This window comes from Hyaena hyaena, unplaced genomic scaffold (genome assembly GCF_003009895.1).
Source record: "Hyaena hyaena isolate Hyena2069 unplaced genomic scaffold, ASM300989v1 scaffold_406, whole genome shotgun sequence".
In the NCBI taxonomy this organism is placed as follows: domain Eukaryota; kingdom Metazoa; phylum Chordata; class Mammalia; order Carnivora; family Hyaenidae; genus Hyaena; species Hyaena hyaena.
The window spans coordinates 1306085-1323407 of record NW_024081038.1 but is presented as its reverse complement, the minus strand read 5'-3'; the positions used below and the strand labels follow the sequence as shown (position 1 = coordinate 1323407).

The following is a 17323-nucleotide window of genomic DNA, read 5'->3' as shown; positions in this document are numbered from 1 at the left end:
AATGGATCAAGAAGATGTGGTTTATCTATACCATGGAATACTACATGGCAATGAGAAACAATGAAATCTGGCCATGTGTAGCAACATGGATGGACCTTGAGGGTATTATGCTGAGCGAAATAAGTCAGGCAGAGAAGGACAAATATCATATGTTTGCACGTATAGGAGGGTTAGGAGGAACTTAACTGAGGATCAAGGGGGAGAAGAAGGGGGGAAATGGTGGGGGAAAGGGAGAGAGGCAAACCATGAGAGACTCTTGAATGCTGACAAAAACTGAGGACTGATGGATGTGGGGGGGAGGAGGGATGGGCATGGAGGAGGGCACTTGTGGGGATGAGCACTGGGTGTTATGTGGAAACTAATTTGACAATAAACTAATTGTAAAAAAAAAAAAAAAGAATGAAACTAGATCACTTTCTCACAGCATACACAAAAATAAACTCAAAATGGATAAAGGGCCTGAATGTGAGGCAGGAAACCATCAAAACCCTAGAGGAGAAAGCAGGAAACAACCTCCTTGACCTCCACCGCAGCAACTTCTTACTTGACACATCCCCAAAGGCAAGGGAATCAAAAGCAAAAATGAACTCTTGGGACCTCATCAAGATTAAAAGCTTCTGCACAGCAAAGGAAACAATCCATAAAACTAATAGACAACTGATGGAATAGGAAAAGATAATTGCAAATGACATATCAGATAAAGGGCTAGTACCCAAAATCTATAAGGAACTCACCAAACTCCACACCTGAAAAACAAACAATCAAGTGAAGAAATGGGCAGAAGATATGAACAGACACTTCTCCAAAGAGGACATCCAGATGGCCACAGACGCATGATTGATGCTCAGCGTCCCTCATCATCAGGGAAATACAAATCAAAACCACACTGAGATATCACCTCACGCCACTCAGAGTGGCTAAAATGAACAAATCAGAAGACTAGATGCTGGCGAGGATGTAGAGAAATGGGCACCCTCCTACACTGTTGGTGGGAGTGTAACCTGGTGCAACCGCTCTAAAAACAGTATAAGGTTCCTCAAAAAATTAATAATAGAACTCCCCTATGACCCAGCAGTAGCACTGCTAGGAATTTACCCAAGGGATACAGGAGTGCTGATGCATAGAGGCACATGTATGCCAATGTTCATAGCAGCACTCTCAACAATAGCCAAAACATGAAAGAACCTAAGTGTCCATCAACTGATAAATGGATCAAGAAGATGTGGTATATTTATACAATGGAATACTACATGGCAGTGAGAAAGAATGAAATCTGGCTATGTGTTGCAACATGGATGGAACTAGAGGGTGTTATGCTGAGTGAAATAAGTCAGGCAGAGGACAGATACCATATGTTTGCACATATAGGTGGATTAGGAGGAAGCTAACGGAGGACCATGAAGGAGAAGAAAGGGGAAAAATCATTGGGGAAAGGGAGGAAGGCAAACCGTGAGAGACTCTTGAATGCTGAGAACAAACTGAGTACTAATGGGAGTGGGGGAAAGGGGAAGGGGGTGATGGGCATGGGGGAGGGCACTTGTTGGGATGAGCACCGGTTGTTATATGGAAACCAACTTGACAATAAACTATTTAAGAAAATAAAATACATAAAAAACTGATACAACTCAACACTCAAAAAACAAATAATCCAATTTAAAAATGGATGGAAGACATGAACAGAGATTTCTCCAAAGAAGACATATAGATGGCCAATAGAGACACATGAACAGGTATTCATTATCTCTTATCATCAGGGAAATGCAAATCAAGCTACAATGAGATATCACTTCACACCTGTCAGAATGGCTAAAATCAAAAATACAAGAAACAACAAGTTTTGGTGAGAATGTGGAGAAAGAGGAACCCTCGTGCACAGTGTTGGGATGTAAATTGGTGCAGACACTGTGGAAAATAGCATGGCAATTCCTCAAACAGTTAAAAAATATCCTATGATCCAGTAATCACAGTACTTGATATTACCCCAAAAATACAAAAGCACTAATTCAAAGGGATACACGCACCCTTTATTTATTGCAGTGTTATTTACAATAGTCAAACTATGGAAGCAGCCCAAATGTCCATCGATTGATGAATGGATAAAGAAATTGTGGTATAAATATGCAATGGAATATTACTCAGCCATAAAAAAGAATGAAATCTTTCCATTTGCAACAACGTAGATGGAGCTAGAGTGTATTTTACTAAGTGAAATAAGTCAGTCAGGGAAAGAAAAAAAACATATGATCTCACTCATATGCGGAATTTAGGAAACGAACAAACAAAAAACAAAAAGATAAAAAAACAAGGAAACAGACTCTTACCTATAGAGAACAAACTGATGTTACCAATGGGGAGATGGGTAGGGGTGTGGGTGAAATAGGTGATGGGGATTAAAGGATACCTTTATCCGATGAAAAAATTTTAAATAAATAAATTTTTTAAAAATAAATTTTAAAATAATAAATTCTGTGTCTCCCTCTCGATCTCTGCCCTTCCCCTGCTCACATTCTGTCCTTCTATCTCTCAAAAATAAATAATAAAAAAGTAAAAAAGAAAAAAAGGGTGTTCCTGGGTGGCTCAGTTGGTTAAGTGTCTGAGTTCAGCTCAGGTCATGATCTCACAGCTTGTGAGTTCAAGCCTTGCGTTGGGCTCTGTGCTCACAGCTCAAAGCCTAGAGCCTGCTTCAGATTCTGTGTCTCCCTCTTTCTCTGCCCCTCCCTTGTTCACACTCTCTCTCTCTTAAAAATAAATAAACATTAAAAAAAATTAAAAACAATGAAATACAGTAGCATGCAACACGAATGAATTTTTCAATCATAATATTTTTTTCTTATTTTTCTAAATCTCATTATGATATTATGGATTATGTAAAGCCAAAAATATATACAGTGTATTATGGAGTTCATAATTTATGTAGAAATAAAACATACCACAGTAACACAAATACTGGGAGAGGGGAAACAGAAGAACCCTGCTGTCAGGATCTCATGCTGTTTGTTGAAGTGGCACAATTTAAAATAGACTGTGGTAAGTTAAAAATATGTATCATAAATGTTAAAGCAACTTCTAAAATGACACAACAAATAAGGCACAACTAATAAGCTAAGAAGTAGAATTGAATCAGGGCACCTGGTGGCTCAGTCAGTCAAGCGTCTGACTCTTGATTTCACCTAAGGTCATGATCTCAGGGTTGTGAGATCAAGTCTCACATAGGGTTCCTCACTGAGCATGGAGCCTGTTTGAGATTCTCTCTATCTCTCTGCCCCCTCCCATGTGTGCACTCTCTCTCTCTCAAAAACAAACAGATATTTTAAAAAAGAAATAGAACCAAATCATAAAAAAATATTAAATCCAAAGAAAGCAGAGAAAGAGGAAAAGAAGAGCTTTGCAGTTCTGCTATTTCCAAATACTAGAAGACAAAGCGGTGATACCTCCCTGGTATTGGAGGTATCAGCCTCCGTTTCTGCGGGTCTTGGCTATTCACAGCAGAGTCCACACTGAAGTCACCTCCTGTCCCAGACCCTGAGCCACCCACACTGGGCAAGTAGGAACCTCAGCAATCTCTATGTGTATGTGCACACATGCACCACTCCTAAATCAGGTCCCTGGCTCTCCCATTGTCACCCAAGTGCTCTTTCCCGCCTTTAGGCGATCCCTGAGTGCCAATATAACCCCCACTTGAACCCCACATCGCAAGAGCCCCTTCTCCTCCTCTGAGCCTCAGGTAATCCCAGTCAGCAATACCCAGCTTCTGCCTATTGGTGCCCACGGGATGGAATCTGACCTGAACCCTGACTTGTTCTCTCTAAGCCTCTAATGGCTCATCTGTAAAATAAATTCGTCAGCAGATGTGACTGCGCTCTGAGAAACACCAAGAGCCATAGAAATGAAAATGTTAGTACACTGTCACCTCCACCCAATCTCTCCCTGGGGTCCTCCCTGAGTTCTGGATTTCTCACTGTTTTCTCCTTGGTGTCCTTGGACATGAAAGCCCACTGGGAATCTCCTCAGGCTCCTCCTCTGGAGCCACAGGTCTACTTATCCATCTCTCCCCCTTAACCTCATAGATCAGTGCCTTGAAACCTCACCTTTTCAGAGGTGAATCCAAAGCCACAGCAGCCAGCGCCCCGACAGGACACCACTACAGGCTTCCATGGTGAGGTTGGGGGTGGGAAGACAGGAGCTTGATGAGGATTTGGAGGCAGGAAAACCTGAGATTGAATCTGAACTCCACCAATTACCATCAACAGTCTAGGTTCATTCATGTCCCAGCCCTATCATTTAATATCTATGAGACTTTAAGAAAATGAGCTACCTTCTCTAAGCCTCAGTGTTCTCACCTATAAGCAGGGTTAATAAATAGTATTCACCTCTTAGGGTTGCTGTGAGCATTAAAGAAATACTACATTACTATGTGGAAAAACCCTTGGAATCATGTGTGGCATGTAGTAAGTGCTCAATAAATGCTAACTCTTAATATTACTGCTGAGACTAAGAATGTTTGGAGTCTGTCCGTTGTTTCCTCTTGTGTGTGTGTTTGGGGAGGGGGGTTGAGGGATCAGGGGGAAAACTGTGATGTGGATGGAAGAATCCTAGAAGTCCTGAACTTCAGTTCTGGCTCTTCTTGTTAGGTGAGACTAATCAAATAAGATTTGAGACTAAGCAAATCACTTGGGATCTCTGAGCCTTAATGGGTTTCAATTTTCCTCCCATCCTTATTCATTCCACTTTCAAGGGCTGCTCTAGGTTGCAAATGAGAATGTTTCTTAAAATCTCTTTGTGCATGCATTTATTCCTTCAACACAACACTTATTGAGCAGATATTGGGTTGGGCACTGGGACAGAGATGAAAAGGCCATGGTCTCCCTGCTGACAAGACTGTCCATCTAGCAGGGAGCTCAATCAGCAAACCAGCGATTATGCACAATAAAGATACATCCAGGTCTTTGCTTTGACGATGAGGAGAGAGGGGTACCTAGGTGGCTTAGTCTGTTAAGCACTTGACTTTTGATTTCATCTCAGGTCATGATCTCATGGTTCGTGAGTTTGAACCCCAAGTCAGGGTCACGCTGATGGTGCAGAGTCTGCTTGGGATTCTCTCTCTCCCTCTCTCTCTGCCTCTCCCCTGTTTGCACTCTCTCTCAAAATAAATGAATAAACTTTAAACAAACAAACAAATAAATATGAGGAGAAAGATGAAAAACTAGAGGGTTATAGGAAGTTAAGGTAGAGTTTATTTTCTCCTGACAGAGATGAAATTTTTCATAGGCTGAGGGAGGAGGGGGGGAGAAGTACAATATGTCCTAAGGACAAAAGAGAGAAGAGACATCTCTCCCCAGGAACTGAAGGAAAAGAGACGAACATTGTTGCCAGTCTGTGAGGACAAGGTGGAGTTAAAGAAGTTATGTGTGTGGTTTTGACTTTTCCAGTGGAGGAGGTGAGCCTCTTTCTACAGAGAGCACATGGCTCTGGCCTCTTCATTCTCTGTCCCCCTCCTCTGCTACTTGTAGGGCGAGTTGGCTCGGTTGGTCTTTTGCCTCTGCTCAGTCTGTAAATCCCTTTACCTTGAAGCCTCCAGAGCAACCAAGCCTGTCCTCTGGTTTCCAGAACTCCATTCGCTCCTGGCTCTGACTACCTCTCTCCCCTCTTTTCCTCAGTCTCCTTCAACTGCCATCTGCTCCTTAGGATTCTGTCTCATGCCCTCCATAAATTTCTAATCCTCACATAGTCATCTCCAGCCTTAATCCTTCAGGGTCTGAGCTCTCCATCTGACTTCCGGTTGTTGACTGGGCAACTCTTCATCTGGGAGCCCTCACCACATCCAAGTGTGATTAATGAATTGGACCTCCGACCACCCCAACCCTGCTCCCTCTTTCTCAACTTTTAGGAGCACCAGTGCAGTCATCATGGCTACCAACAAAAACCCTGAAATTACTGTCCATTCCTCTTCCCCACTTCCAGTTGGTTCCTAAGTCTGACTGATGTGACTCTAGCAACATCTCTTCATCTCTCTCCAGACTTTCACCAGCGAGTTAACGGATCTGCTCGTCCCTTACGGTATTTTTCATCCCTTCTGCTCCTCCTTGAGGAGGTTGGTATTCTACATTTCCTTTCTTGACTGCTTTAGGGTCTAGGAGCTCCTTGAGTAATCCTAAAATACAAAACAGAAGGGCAAATTACAGTTCACGTGACAGCTCGTTAAGCTTCTTAACGATGAACACTCTCTGGTATTTGGGAAGAAGCTTGGGTCCTTAAACACCTTCTTGGCCAGCGCTCCTCTAGCTTGCACTTCTTCCTTGCCCTCTGTCCTATCATGGACTGCCTCTCACCTCATTCTCAGCTTCTCAACCCCACCCTCCCGCTATGAAAGTCCCCCACTCTAAGGATCTTTACCCCCTCCCACGATGTCATCTGGCCCTTGCCCAACCCCACTAATGGTACATTTCCCAAAGTCCGGGTTATTCTGTATAAAATAATGCTCTAAGATTTTCCAAAAGATCTCCCATGCTGGGCGTTGGAATTCCAAAGCTAGTTCCTTTGAAAGTCTCCCTGTGAATTTACAGCCATGCCTCTTTATTCTTCTGAGTATTCAGAAGGTGGTTATAGCAACACTCACATAAACGTGGTTTTCAGAGACAATACATTGATTAAAAAGGAAGACTATCTCCTAGCTGCTCCACATCAATAAGGCTTCTCTAATCTTCAACGTTATTAGTAGTAAGAGTGGAGTGATCTGCCCAAAAGGTGTCCTGGGACACCAGATATTCAGTGCGAACTCCAGGGAAGTCTCGGGCAAGCTGGGCAGGGAACAGTCAGTCATCCTAAAGGTCTGACTGCCTGGCATCAAATTCAGCTCTGCCATTTACTAGCTGTGTGACCTGGAACTAGACTTAATCTTTCTGTGCCTTACTTCTTCACTGGCACAATCAAGATTTTACAAAGTGAATCCATGAAAGGATTGAAAACACTGCCTGCCATATGGTAAATGTCCTTTAGGTGTTAGCTATTTTCATGTAATCTGTGTTAGTTCAAACTCTAACACTCTGGACCTTTTCCTATCTGCTTCCTTAATTACACAAAAATTTGGTCAAAACTTTGAAATTACTGCTCTCAGAGCTCAACTAAATGTTCAGCCTCCTCCCATCTTCTTCCTGTTCCTCCTTGGCCTGCTCAACAAGCAGTGCTTGAGACCTCCTTGATGCCTGGGCGGGGGTGGGGGTGGGGGGATCTGCACTTGTAGCTCCAGGAACATGCGGGAAGAACGCTTTACCCTGCTGTCTGGGAGCTTACATTCTTAGAGGAAAGCAAAATCCTCATCCATGACGCTGAGGACAAGGCCAGGCAGGAGGCCCCAGAGTCAGTCTATAGAGGCTTAGGAAGGCAAGAGTCCCTGTTGTCTGAGATCCAGCAACTTTCACCTGGCCTTGCCACAGTGCACCCGGGCACAAAAGCGAAGAACTCCACCTGGTTCTTCCAGGCTTCTTGGACCACAAATTCCTCATATACTTTCTTTTCCTCCTTTCAAAGGTTTTCTTCGTGCTTTATAGTTTTACCTCTGGCCCATCACTTTTTTACTTTTTTTAATGTTTATTTATTTTTGAGAGAGAGAGAGAGAGAGAGAGAGAGTGCAGGGGAGATTCAGAGAGAGGGAGACAGAATCAGAGGCAGGCTCCAGGCTCTGCACTGAGAGCTGACCCAGGACTCAAACCCACAGACCTGGGCTGAAGTCAGATATTTAACTGACTGAGTCCCCCAGCCCCCCCATTACATTTTCTTTTCCCTCATGTACCACACCTACTTTTCCTCCTAATCTCTTGCTCAGCAATTAAATACCTGGAACATCATGATAAACAAGGATCTTGTAAGGTTACATTTCACACGCAAAGGCAAAGAGCTCCCTGAGGACAAGGAATGTCTGTTCACCTCTGTAGCTTCTGTAACACCTGGCATACCACCTTCTGTGCCCCAAAGTAATAGACATATGTACATGAAGAGGTGGACCCTCATCACAAACCTCTCAGGCCCTAAAATAGAAATAGGCTTTCTTCCATTGACCATTTTGTCCTAACAGTCTCTGATCCCCACTCCTGGGGCCAACCCAAGGCCAAAGCTAACGGGTGATGATGGAGATACGAGTGCCTTCAACATCTCCTACACCAACTTCTTCCTGGTGGGCTTCCCTGGATTGCGAGAGTGGCGGCCCCTCCTGCTCCTGCCTCTTACCTTCCTTTATGTGATGATCATCTCTGCCAATGCCCTGGTCATCCACACGGTGATGGCCCAGCGGAGCCTGCATCAGCCCATGTACATGCTCATCGCCCTGCTCCTGGCTGTCAACATTTGTGCTGCCACAGCCGTGATGCCCAAAATGCTGGAGGGCTTTGTGCATTATACTAACCCCATGTCACTGCGTGGCTGCCTGGCCCAGATGTTCTTTATCTACTTCACTCTCCTTCTGGACTACAATATCCTGCTGGCCATGGCCCTAGACCGCTATGTAGCCATCTATCACCCACTCCGCTATACTGATCTGATGACTTCCCGCCTGCTCCATGTCCTGGCCATTCTGGCCCTGACACGGAGCCTGGGAGTGGCAGTGCCTTTGGTGGTGCTAACGTCACGAGCTCGATTTTGTCAGACAATGGTGATTCGACACTTTGCCTGTGAGTACATTGCACTGCTGAGCATAGCTTGTGGAGACTTGACTTTTAACAATAGGTTAGGACTGGCCATGCGGTTGGTCACTGTGATCTTTGATCTAGCCCTGCTAGGGACCTCCTACACCCGCATCATCTATGCTGCCTTCCGGATCTCTTCCAAGTGAGCCCGAGCCAAGGCCTTGCACACATGTGGCTCCCACTTATTGGTCATCCTCACTATCTACCTCTCTGGTCTCTCCACCTCCATTGTCTTCCGAGTGGCCAAGACTGTGTCTCAGGATGTCCAGAACCTGCTCAGTGCCATCTACTTGCTGCTCCCCGGAGCCTTGAATCCGGTCATTTATGGTGTGCGAACCATGGAGATCCGGCAACATGTGGAAAAGATGCTATATGGGAAGAAATCAGCCCAGGAAGTTGGGGAGAAGCCAAAGAGACGGCAGAATATGAGAGTGTAGGGGCAACTGCTAGAGTGAGAGGACTTTATTACTGAGAGGAAGTGATAGGAGAGGACTTCATCAGTGAGAGGAAGTTGGGGCTGTGACTTCTGGGAATAAGAAATAAGCAGGCATCACTGAGGGACAGACTGAAATCATGAGATTATGGATTCAAGAGAAGATCCACTGTTGGCCAACTACTGCTTTTTAAATTCTTAGAATGCTTTTTCTATTTCCATTCCAATAATAAAATTGCTTTTCCCTAATTATCTTTGTTTAGTTTCTTTGTCCTCTTCCCCCTGACTCCTGAGAAAGCCCCAGTTAATATTTGGATGTATGGGGGGGAGGAGCCAAGATAGCAGAAGAGCATGGAAGTTTTTAATGCGTGTGTATCAGGTCCATGAAGTACAGCCAAATCAACACTAAACCATCCTGCACACCTAGAAAACTGATTTGAGGATTAACACAACAATCTGCACAACCTGAACCACAGAACTCAGCAGGTATGAGGCATGGAGAGGTGAACTGGGGGAGAAAGAAGCCGCGGAGGACAGGGAGCTGTTTTTGCTTGCAGAGAGAGGACAGAGACCAGGGGAGAGTACCAGGAAAGCACCCTCCTCCCCAAAAGCAGCTGGAGAGAAAGTGGAAAAGTGTAAACAGCCACAGGGACTGAACTAAAAAGGGAGAAAGGAGAAAGGTGAGTTTAAGCTCCATTAAAACTCTATAAACAGGGGGATCACAGAGTCTGAAACTGGAGCCTGATACCTGGCAGTGCTCTGTTGAGAAGGGCGAATCCCCAGGAGCAGAGTGAAGTCCAGAGGTCCTTGGGCCACACCAGGAGAGGCGGTTGCCCTGCTGGGATGACTCTGGGTAGAGGCTGTGTGGCCCCCATAGGCAAACATCACAGCAGACCCCAGAGAACAACCACATTCACTGGTGCTGGAACAAGGTCCTGAAGGGTGAAGCCCGGTGCCAGATGTGTGTTGTGATTTTCCATAATCCCCGAAACACTGCTGCTACGCAATCGCATGAACTTTTCCTGGGGCGGGCTGGCACCCAGCTGCAGTCTCTGGGTATCAACAGCAGCACAGTTCTGTGAACGTTCCTGGGTGCTGCCCGAACATGGTGAGACTCTCCCGCACAGAGGCGAAACGGGTCAAAGCCACAGTTCCGCAGAAGCGAGGGGTCGGGAAACAGCTGTATCTGGGATAAAACTCTGGAGGGAGTTGCTGCCTGGCAACCTGATGGCTTGGTCACAGACCGTGTAAAAGCAGGGAGTGGACTGAGGCCAGAAACAAAGGAGGGGTGCAGATTGCCAACCCGGGAGAAGAGAATTACCACAGGAGACACTGGGCAACTGGGTGACGCCATTTCCACCCTCCCGCGCATGCGCATACACACCTACACGCTCTACAACAATCGACCCCAGTAAGCTAAGCAGCGCCATCTAGTGGAGAATGGAGCTGTTACACTAAGATCCACCCACCTGGGCCAACCGCACTTTTCAGAAACAAGTTTCTCCACCTGCTTAGTTTACACAATATAAAGTGCTTAATAGTTTGACTTTCTAGGGGAAAATGATGTAATTTCAATCATATTTCAGTCTGTTTGCTGGTCCATATATCGAAATTTTTTCCTTTTTTGTTTCTTTTTCTTGAATACAGAAAGAAAAAATTTATTTTTATTTTCAATTATTTAAAACATTTTTTCTACTGTTTAACTTTTTTGGTAAATATTTGAACTTCTCTTTTATTTCCATCATCTCATTTTATTCTATTTCATGTTATTCATTTTTTCAAATTTTCAAAATTTTCTTTTTGTCCTTTTTTTTCTCTCAAGCTCTTTTCAACACCAGACCAAAACACACCTAGGATCTAGCATGATTTGATTTGTGTGTGTGTGTGTGTGTGTGTGTGTGTGTTGTTTTTATTTTTTTAATTTTGATTTTTTTTTTACCTCATTAATTCCTTTTCTTCCTTCAAAATGATGAAACAAAGGAATTCAACCCAAAAGAAAGAGCAGGAAGAAATGACAGCCAGGAACTTAACACAGATACAAGCAAGATGTTTGAACCAGAATTTAGAATCATGATAATAAGAATATTAGCTGGGGTTGAAAATAGATTACAATCCCTTCCTGTGCAGATGAAAGAAGTAAAAACTAGTCAGGATGAAATAAAACAGCTATAACTGAGCTGCAATCTTGAATGGATGCCACGTCAGCAAGGGAAGCAGAGCAGTGAATCAGCAATATAGACTAACTTATGGAGAATAATGAAGCAGAAAAAAACAGGGAGACTAAGGCAAAAGAACATGATTTAATAATCAGTAACTCATTAAAAAGGAACACCATCAAGGGCACCTGGGTGGCTCAGTCGGTTGAGCATCTGACTTTAGCTCAGGTCATGATCACACGGTTGGTGGGTTCGAGCCTTACATTGGGCTCTGTGCTGACAGCTAGCTCAGAGCCTGGAGTCTGTTTCGGATTCTGTGTCTCCCTCTCTCTCTGACCCTCCCCAGCTCAGGCTGTCTCTCTCTCTCAGAAATAAATAAAACATTTTAAAAAATTTAAAAAAAGGAACACCATCAGAATCACAGGGGTCCCAGAAGATGAAAAGAGAGAAAAAGCGGTAGAGGGTTATGTGAGCAAATCATAGTGGAAAACCTTCCTTACTTGGGGAAAGACACAGACATCAAAATCCAGGAAGCACAGAGGACTCCCACAAGATTCAACAAAAACCGACCATCAACAAGGCATATCATAGTCAAATTCACAAAATACTTAGGCAAGGAAAGAATCATGAAAGCAGCAAGGGGAAAAAAAAAGTCCTTAACCTACAAGGGAAGACTGATCAGGTTTGCAGCAGACCTATCCACAGAAATGTGGCAGGCCAGAAAGGAGTGGCAGGATATATTGAATGTGCTGAATCAGAAAAATATGCAGCCGAGAATTCTTTATCCAGCAAGGCTGTCATTCAAAATAAGAGAGATAAAAAGTTTCCCAGACAAACAAAAATTAAAGGAGTTCGTGACCACTAAACCAGCCCTGCAAGAAATTTAAGGGAGACTCTGAAGGGAGAAAAGACGGGGGGTGGGGTGGGGGGGCAAAAGGAACAAAGACTAGAAAGGACTGGAGAACACCCCCGAGAAACTCCACTCTATAAGCAACATAATGGCAATAAATTTGTATCTTTCAATACTCTCTCTAAACATCAATGGACTGAATGCTCTAATCCAAACACATAGGTAACAGAATGGATAAGAAAACATGATCCATCTATATGCTGTTTACAAGAGACCCATGTTAGACCACAAGACACCTTCAGATTGAAAGTAAGGGGATGGAGAACCATCTATCATGCTAATGGTCCACAACAGAAAGCCAGAGTAGCCATACTTCTATCAGACAATATAGACTTTAAAATAAAGACTGTAACAAGAGATGAAGAAGGGCATTAGATCATAATGAAGGGGTCTATCCACCAAGAAGACCTAACAATTTTAAACATTTATGCTCCAAATGTGGCAGCACCCAAATATATAAATCAGTTATCACAAACATAAAGAAACTCATTGATAATACCATAATAGTAGGAGACTTCAACAGCCCACTTACAGCAATGCACAGATCATCTAAACAGAAAATCGACAAGGAAACCATGGCTTTGAGTGACACACTGGACCAGATGGACTTAACAGATATATTCAGAACATTTCATCCTAAATCAGCAGAATATACTCTTCTCCAGTGCACATGGAACATTCTTCTCAGAATAGATCACATACTGGGACACAAATCAGCCCTCAATAAGTACAAAAAGATTGAGATCATACCATGCATATTTTCAGACCACAACACTGTGAAACTCAAAATCCACAACAAAAATTTTGGAAATGTAACAAATACTTGGAGACTAAAGAACATTCTACTAAACAATGAATGGGCTAACTAAGAAGTTAAAACAGAAATTAAAAAATACATGGAAGCTAATGGAATGATAATACCACAGCTCAAAACCTCTAGGAGGCAGCAAAGGCAGTCATAAGAGGGAAGTAAATAGCAATCCATGCCATCCTAAAAAAGGAAGAAAGGTCTCGGATACATAACCTAACTTTACACCTTGAAGAGCCAGAAAAAGAACAGCAAATAAAACCCAAAACTAGCAGAAGACAGGAAATAATAAAGATAAGAGCAGAAATCAATGCTATTGAAACCAAAAAAAAAACAGTGGAACAGATCAATGAAAGCAGGAGCTGGTTCTTTGAAAGAATTAACAAAATTGATAAACCACTAGCTAGTTTGATCAAAAAGAAAAAGGAAAGGACCCAAATAAATAAAATCAAGAACGAAACAGGAGAGATTATAACCAACACAGCAGAAATACACACAATAATAAGAGAATATGATGAGCAATCATACACCAATAAAATGGACAATCTGGAAGAAATGGACAAATTCCTAGAAATATATAAACTACCAAAACTGAAACAGGAAGAAATAGAAAATTTGAACACACCCATTACCAGTAAAGAAATCGAATTAGTAATCAAACATCTCCCCAAAAACAAGAGTCTAGGGCCAGATGGCTTTCCAGGGAAATTCTAACAAACATTTAAGGTAGAGTTAACACCTATTCTCTTGAAGCTGTTTCAAAAAATAGAAATGGAAGGAAAGTTTCCAAACTCTTTCTATGAAGCCAGCATTATGTTGATTCCAAAAACCAGACAAAGACCCCCACTGAAAAGGAGAATTATAGACCAATTTCCCTGATGAACATGTATGCAAAAATCCTCAACAAGATATTAGCTAACCAGATCCAACAATACACTAAAAAATTATTAACCACGACCAAGTGGGATTTATACCTGGGATGCAGGGCTCATTCAATATGCACAATCAATGTGATTCGTCACATCAAGAAAAGAAACGACAAGAACCACATGATCCTCTCAATAGATGCAAAGAAAGCATTTGACAAAATACAACATCCTATCTTGATAAAAACCCTCAAGAAAGTAGGGATAGAAAGATAATACATCGAGATCATAAAAGCCACATATGAAAGACTCAATGCTAATATCATCCTCAATGGAGAAAACTGAGGGTTTTCCCCCAAAGGTCAGGAATAAGACAAAGATGTCCACTCTCATCACTGTTATTCAACATAATACTGGAAGCATAATACATAATAGCCTCAGCAATCAGACAACACAAAGAAATAAAAGGCATCCAAATCAGCCAGGAGGAGGTCAAACTTTCATTCTTCGCAGATGACATAATATTCTATATGGAAAATCCAAAAGATTCCACCAAAACACTGCTAGATCTGATCTATGAATTCAACAGAATTGCAGGATATAAAATCAATGCACAGGAATCAGTTGTATTCCCATACACCAATAATGAAGCAACAGAAAGAGAAATCAAGGAATCAATCCCATTTACAATTGCACCAAAACCCTAAAATACCTAGGAATAAATCTAACCAAGGAAGTGAAAAACCTATTCACTGAAAACTATACAAAGCTTATTAAAGAAATTGAAGACATCAAAAAATGGAAAAATATTCCATGCTACTGGGTAGCAAGAACAAATGTTGTTAAAATGTCAATACTACCCAAAGCAATCTACATATTCAATGCAATCCCTATCAGAATATCTCCAGCATTCTTCACAGAGCTAGAACAAATAATCCTAAAATTTGTGTGGAACCAGAAGACCCTGAATACCAAAGCAATCTTGAAAAAGAAAACCAAAAAACATTTCTCAAAAGGTGAGTACTTATCAACAGAGGATGGCAGGGCTTTGCTCCAAAATCCTAAGAGTCTGCTAAAGGCTCCAAACAACAAGCCTATCTGCCACCACCACTCCAACACCACAGACCTACTAGATCATACGGCCTTAGTGGCAGAGCAGCTGCAGGGCAGCCTTGGCCTGTTGCAGAGCCTCCTCTTGTTCCAAGCCCTATTCAAAACCAGCAGCTTTTCAGGTCATTTGGTAAATAGGCCAGAGTAGCACACCCACATGAGGAATGCTGACTGCCATGCTGACTCAACATTCAAAGAGACCCAGTAGGAATAGTGACAGTCTTTTGCTTGTGGGAGGAGCCAGATACAACAATTTATCTTTCACTCAATATGCCTCAAACCATTGGATGCCTAGAAATTTTATGGAGGTAGAAGGCCCCTGAATTTTTGTCAGATTTATTTCCCACCCTCTGACACACAAAATAAGTCGAGTAGTTGTTACTTCTTGCTCAGTAGGTCTAATCAGCATGTCATCGAGGTATTGGGGCAGTGTGATATACTGTGGAAAAGGTGATCAAGATGAACTAAATTATGACAAAGGGCTGGAGAGTTGATACACCCCTGAGGTGGAACATACACACAATCACCCAGCACTGTGCCTCTTGTAAGTATTTGATTAGGAGTATCCAATGATGGTATTCTGAGTGTTGATCTATTACTACATCACTCCATAAACTATCAATACTTCCTTTACCACTGGAAATAGTCATTAGTGCCTTTAAATCTAATCAGATTAGAGAATCAATTCCAGAAACTCCAGAACCAATTCAGAAGATTCATCCTTAAGATTCTACTCCTCTAGAACTACTTATGGTCCCCAAATCTGTATCAGTCAGGGTTCTCATTCTCTAGAGAGAGAAATAAAACCAATGAGAAAATGGGATGTGGGAGAAAGGGGGAGAGGGAAGGGGGAAAAGGAGAGAGAGAGAGAGAGAGAGAGATTTTAAAAGTAACTATTTCACACAATTGTGGAACTAGCAAATCCAAAGTTGCAGAGCAGGCTGGGACACTAGAGACCTGGAGAACTGATGTAGCTCAAGTCCAAAGGCAGACTGAAGGCAAAAGTCCTTCCTTAGGGGACCTCAATCTTTCTTCTCTTAAGGCCTTCAGCTGATTGGATAAGGAACCCACATTATGGTGAGTAAACTGATTTACTCAAAGTCTACTGATTTAAATGTTTGTTTCATCTAAAAAAGTATCTTCACAGCAATATCTAGTCTAGTGTTTGACCAAGTATCTGTGTCTAGACCATGGCCTAGCCAGTTGACACATAAAATTTACCATCACAGATGACTAGGCTCAGAAAAAGCCTACCCATATGTGTAAAAAGTGCCCTAGCACAGAGCCAATCTGCCCAGAGAGCTCCTGAAATTCAAGGATATCTGTCAAAACATTAAGTGAACAGAGATTTCAGTGATTTATACACTAGGGAACAGTCTCTGCAAAAGCAGTTTGGAAAAGGGTCAAACATGGGATTTCAACAACCAAAAAATCACAGGCATTACAATGAAATAGGAAAACATAGCTCATTCAAAGGAACAAGAAAAATTGACAGAAAGCATCCCTGAGGAACCTGGTCACCAGACTTACTAGACGAAGATATTAAAACAACCGTCTTAAGAATGCTCATGAAGAGCTGAAGGAAAACATGGACAAATAAGTAAAGGAAATCAGAAAAACAATGTATTAAAATCAGAGTATCAACAAGGAGACAGAAACTGTTCAAAGGAAACAAATTTTAGAGCTGAAAAGAGTAAGTGAGATGAAAAATTCACTAAGGGAGTCTCAAACAGATATGAGTGTGAAGAAGAATCAATGACCTTGATGATAGGACAGTTGAAATTATCGAACCTAAGGAACAGAAAAAGAATTAAGAAAAGTAAATGACCCCTGAGGAATCTGTGGGACATAAATAATGGACTGAGTGATGCATTACAGGAGTCCCAGAAGGAAAAGAAAGAGAAAAAGGGGTAAAAAGACTGTGTGAAGAAAAATGGTTGAAAACTTCACAAATTTAGTGAAAGATGTAAATCTACTGATCCAAGAAGGTACCACACCAAGGTACAGTGTAATCAAACTGTCAAAAGCCACTGGGATGGTTAGTATAAAAAATACAAAAAAATGCAAGTGTTGGCACAGATGTGGAATAATTGGAACTCTCATGCACTACTGGTAGGAATGTAAAATGTTGCCACTTGAGCCTATAGAAAAGTTTGGTATTTCCTCAAAAAGTTAAACACTGAATTATGATATATTCCCACAATTCCACTTCTAGGTATATACCCCCAAAAAACTGAAAACAGGAATTCAGATACTTGTGCACTGATGTTCAGAGGAGCATTATTCACAATAGCCAAAATGTGGGAATAACATTAACATATGAATGGATAAACTGTAATATATACATATATACAATAGAATA

General features: G+C 42.2%; 1 protein-coding gene across 1 annotated transcript in view; it reads left to right on the top strand.

Moving 5' to 3' along the window:
• LOC120245137 (olfactory receptor 52Z1-like) overlaps positions 1–9150 on the top strand; it is a 17347-nt gene extending 8197 nt beyond the window's left edge. The window contains 3 exon segments of the mRNA XM_039252055.1: positions 5962–6091; positions 8072–9088; positions 9091–9150. Coding sequence (XP_039107986.1) covers positions 5962–6091; positions 8072–9088; positions 9091–9150 — 1207 coding nt within the window.
• The last annotated feature ends 8173 nt before the right edge of the window (positions 9151–17323 follow it).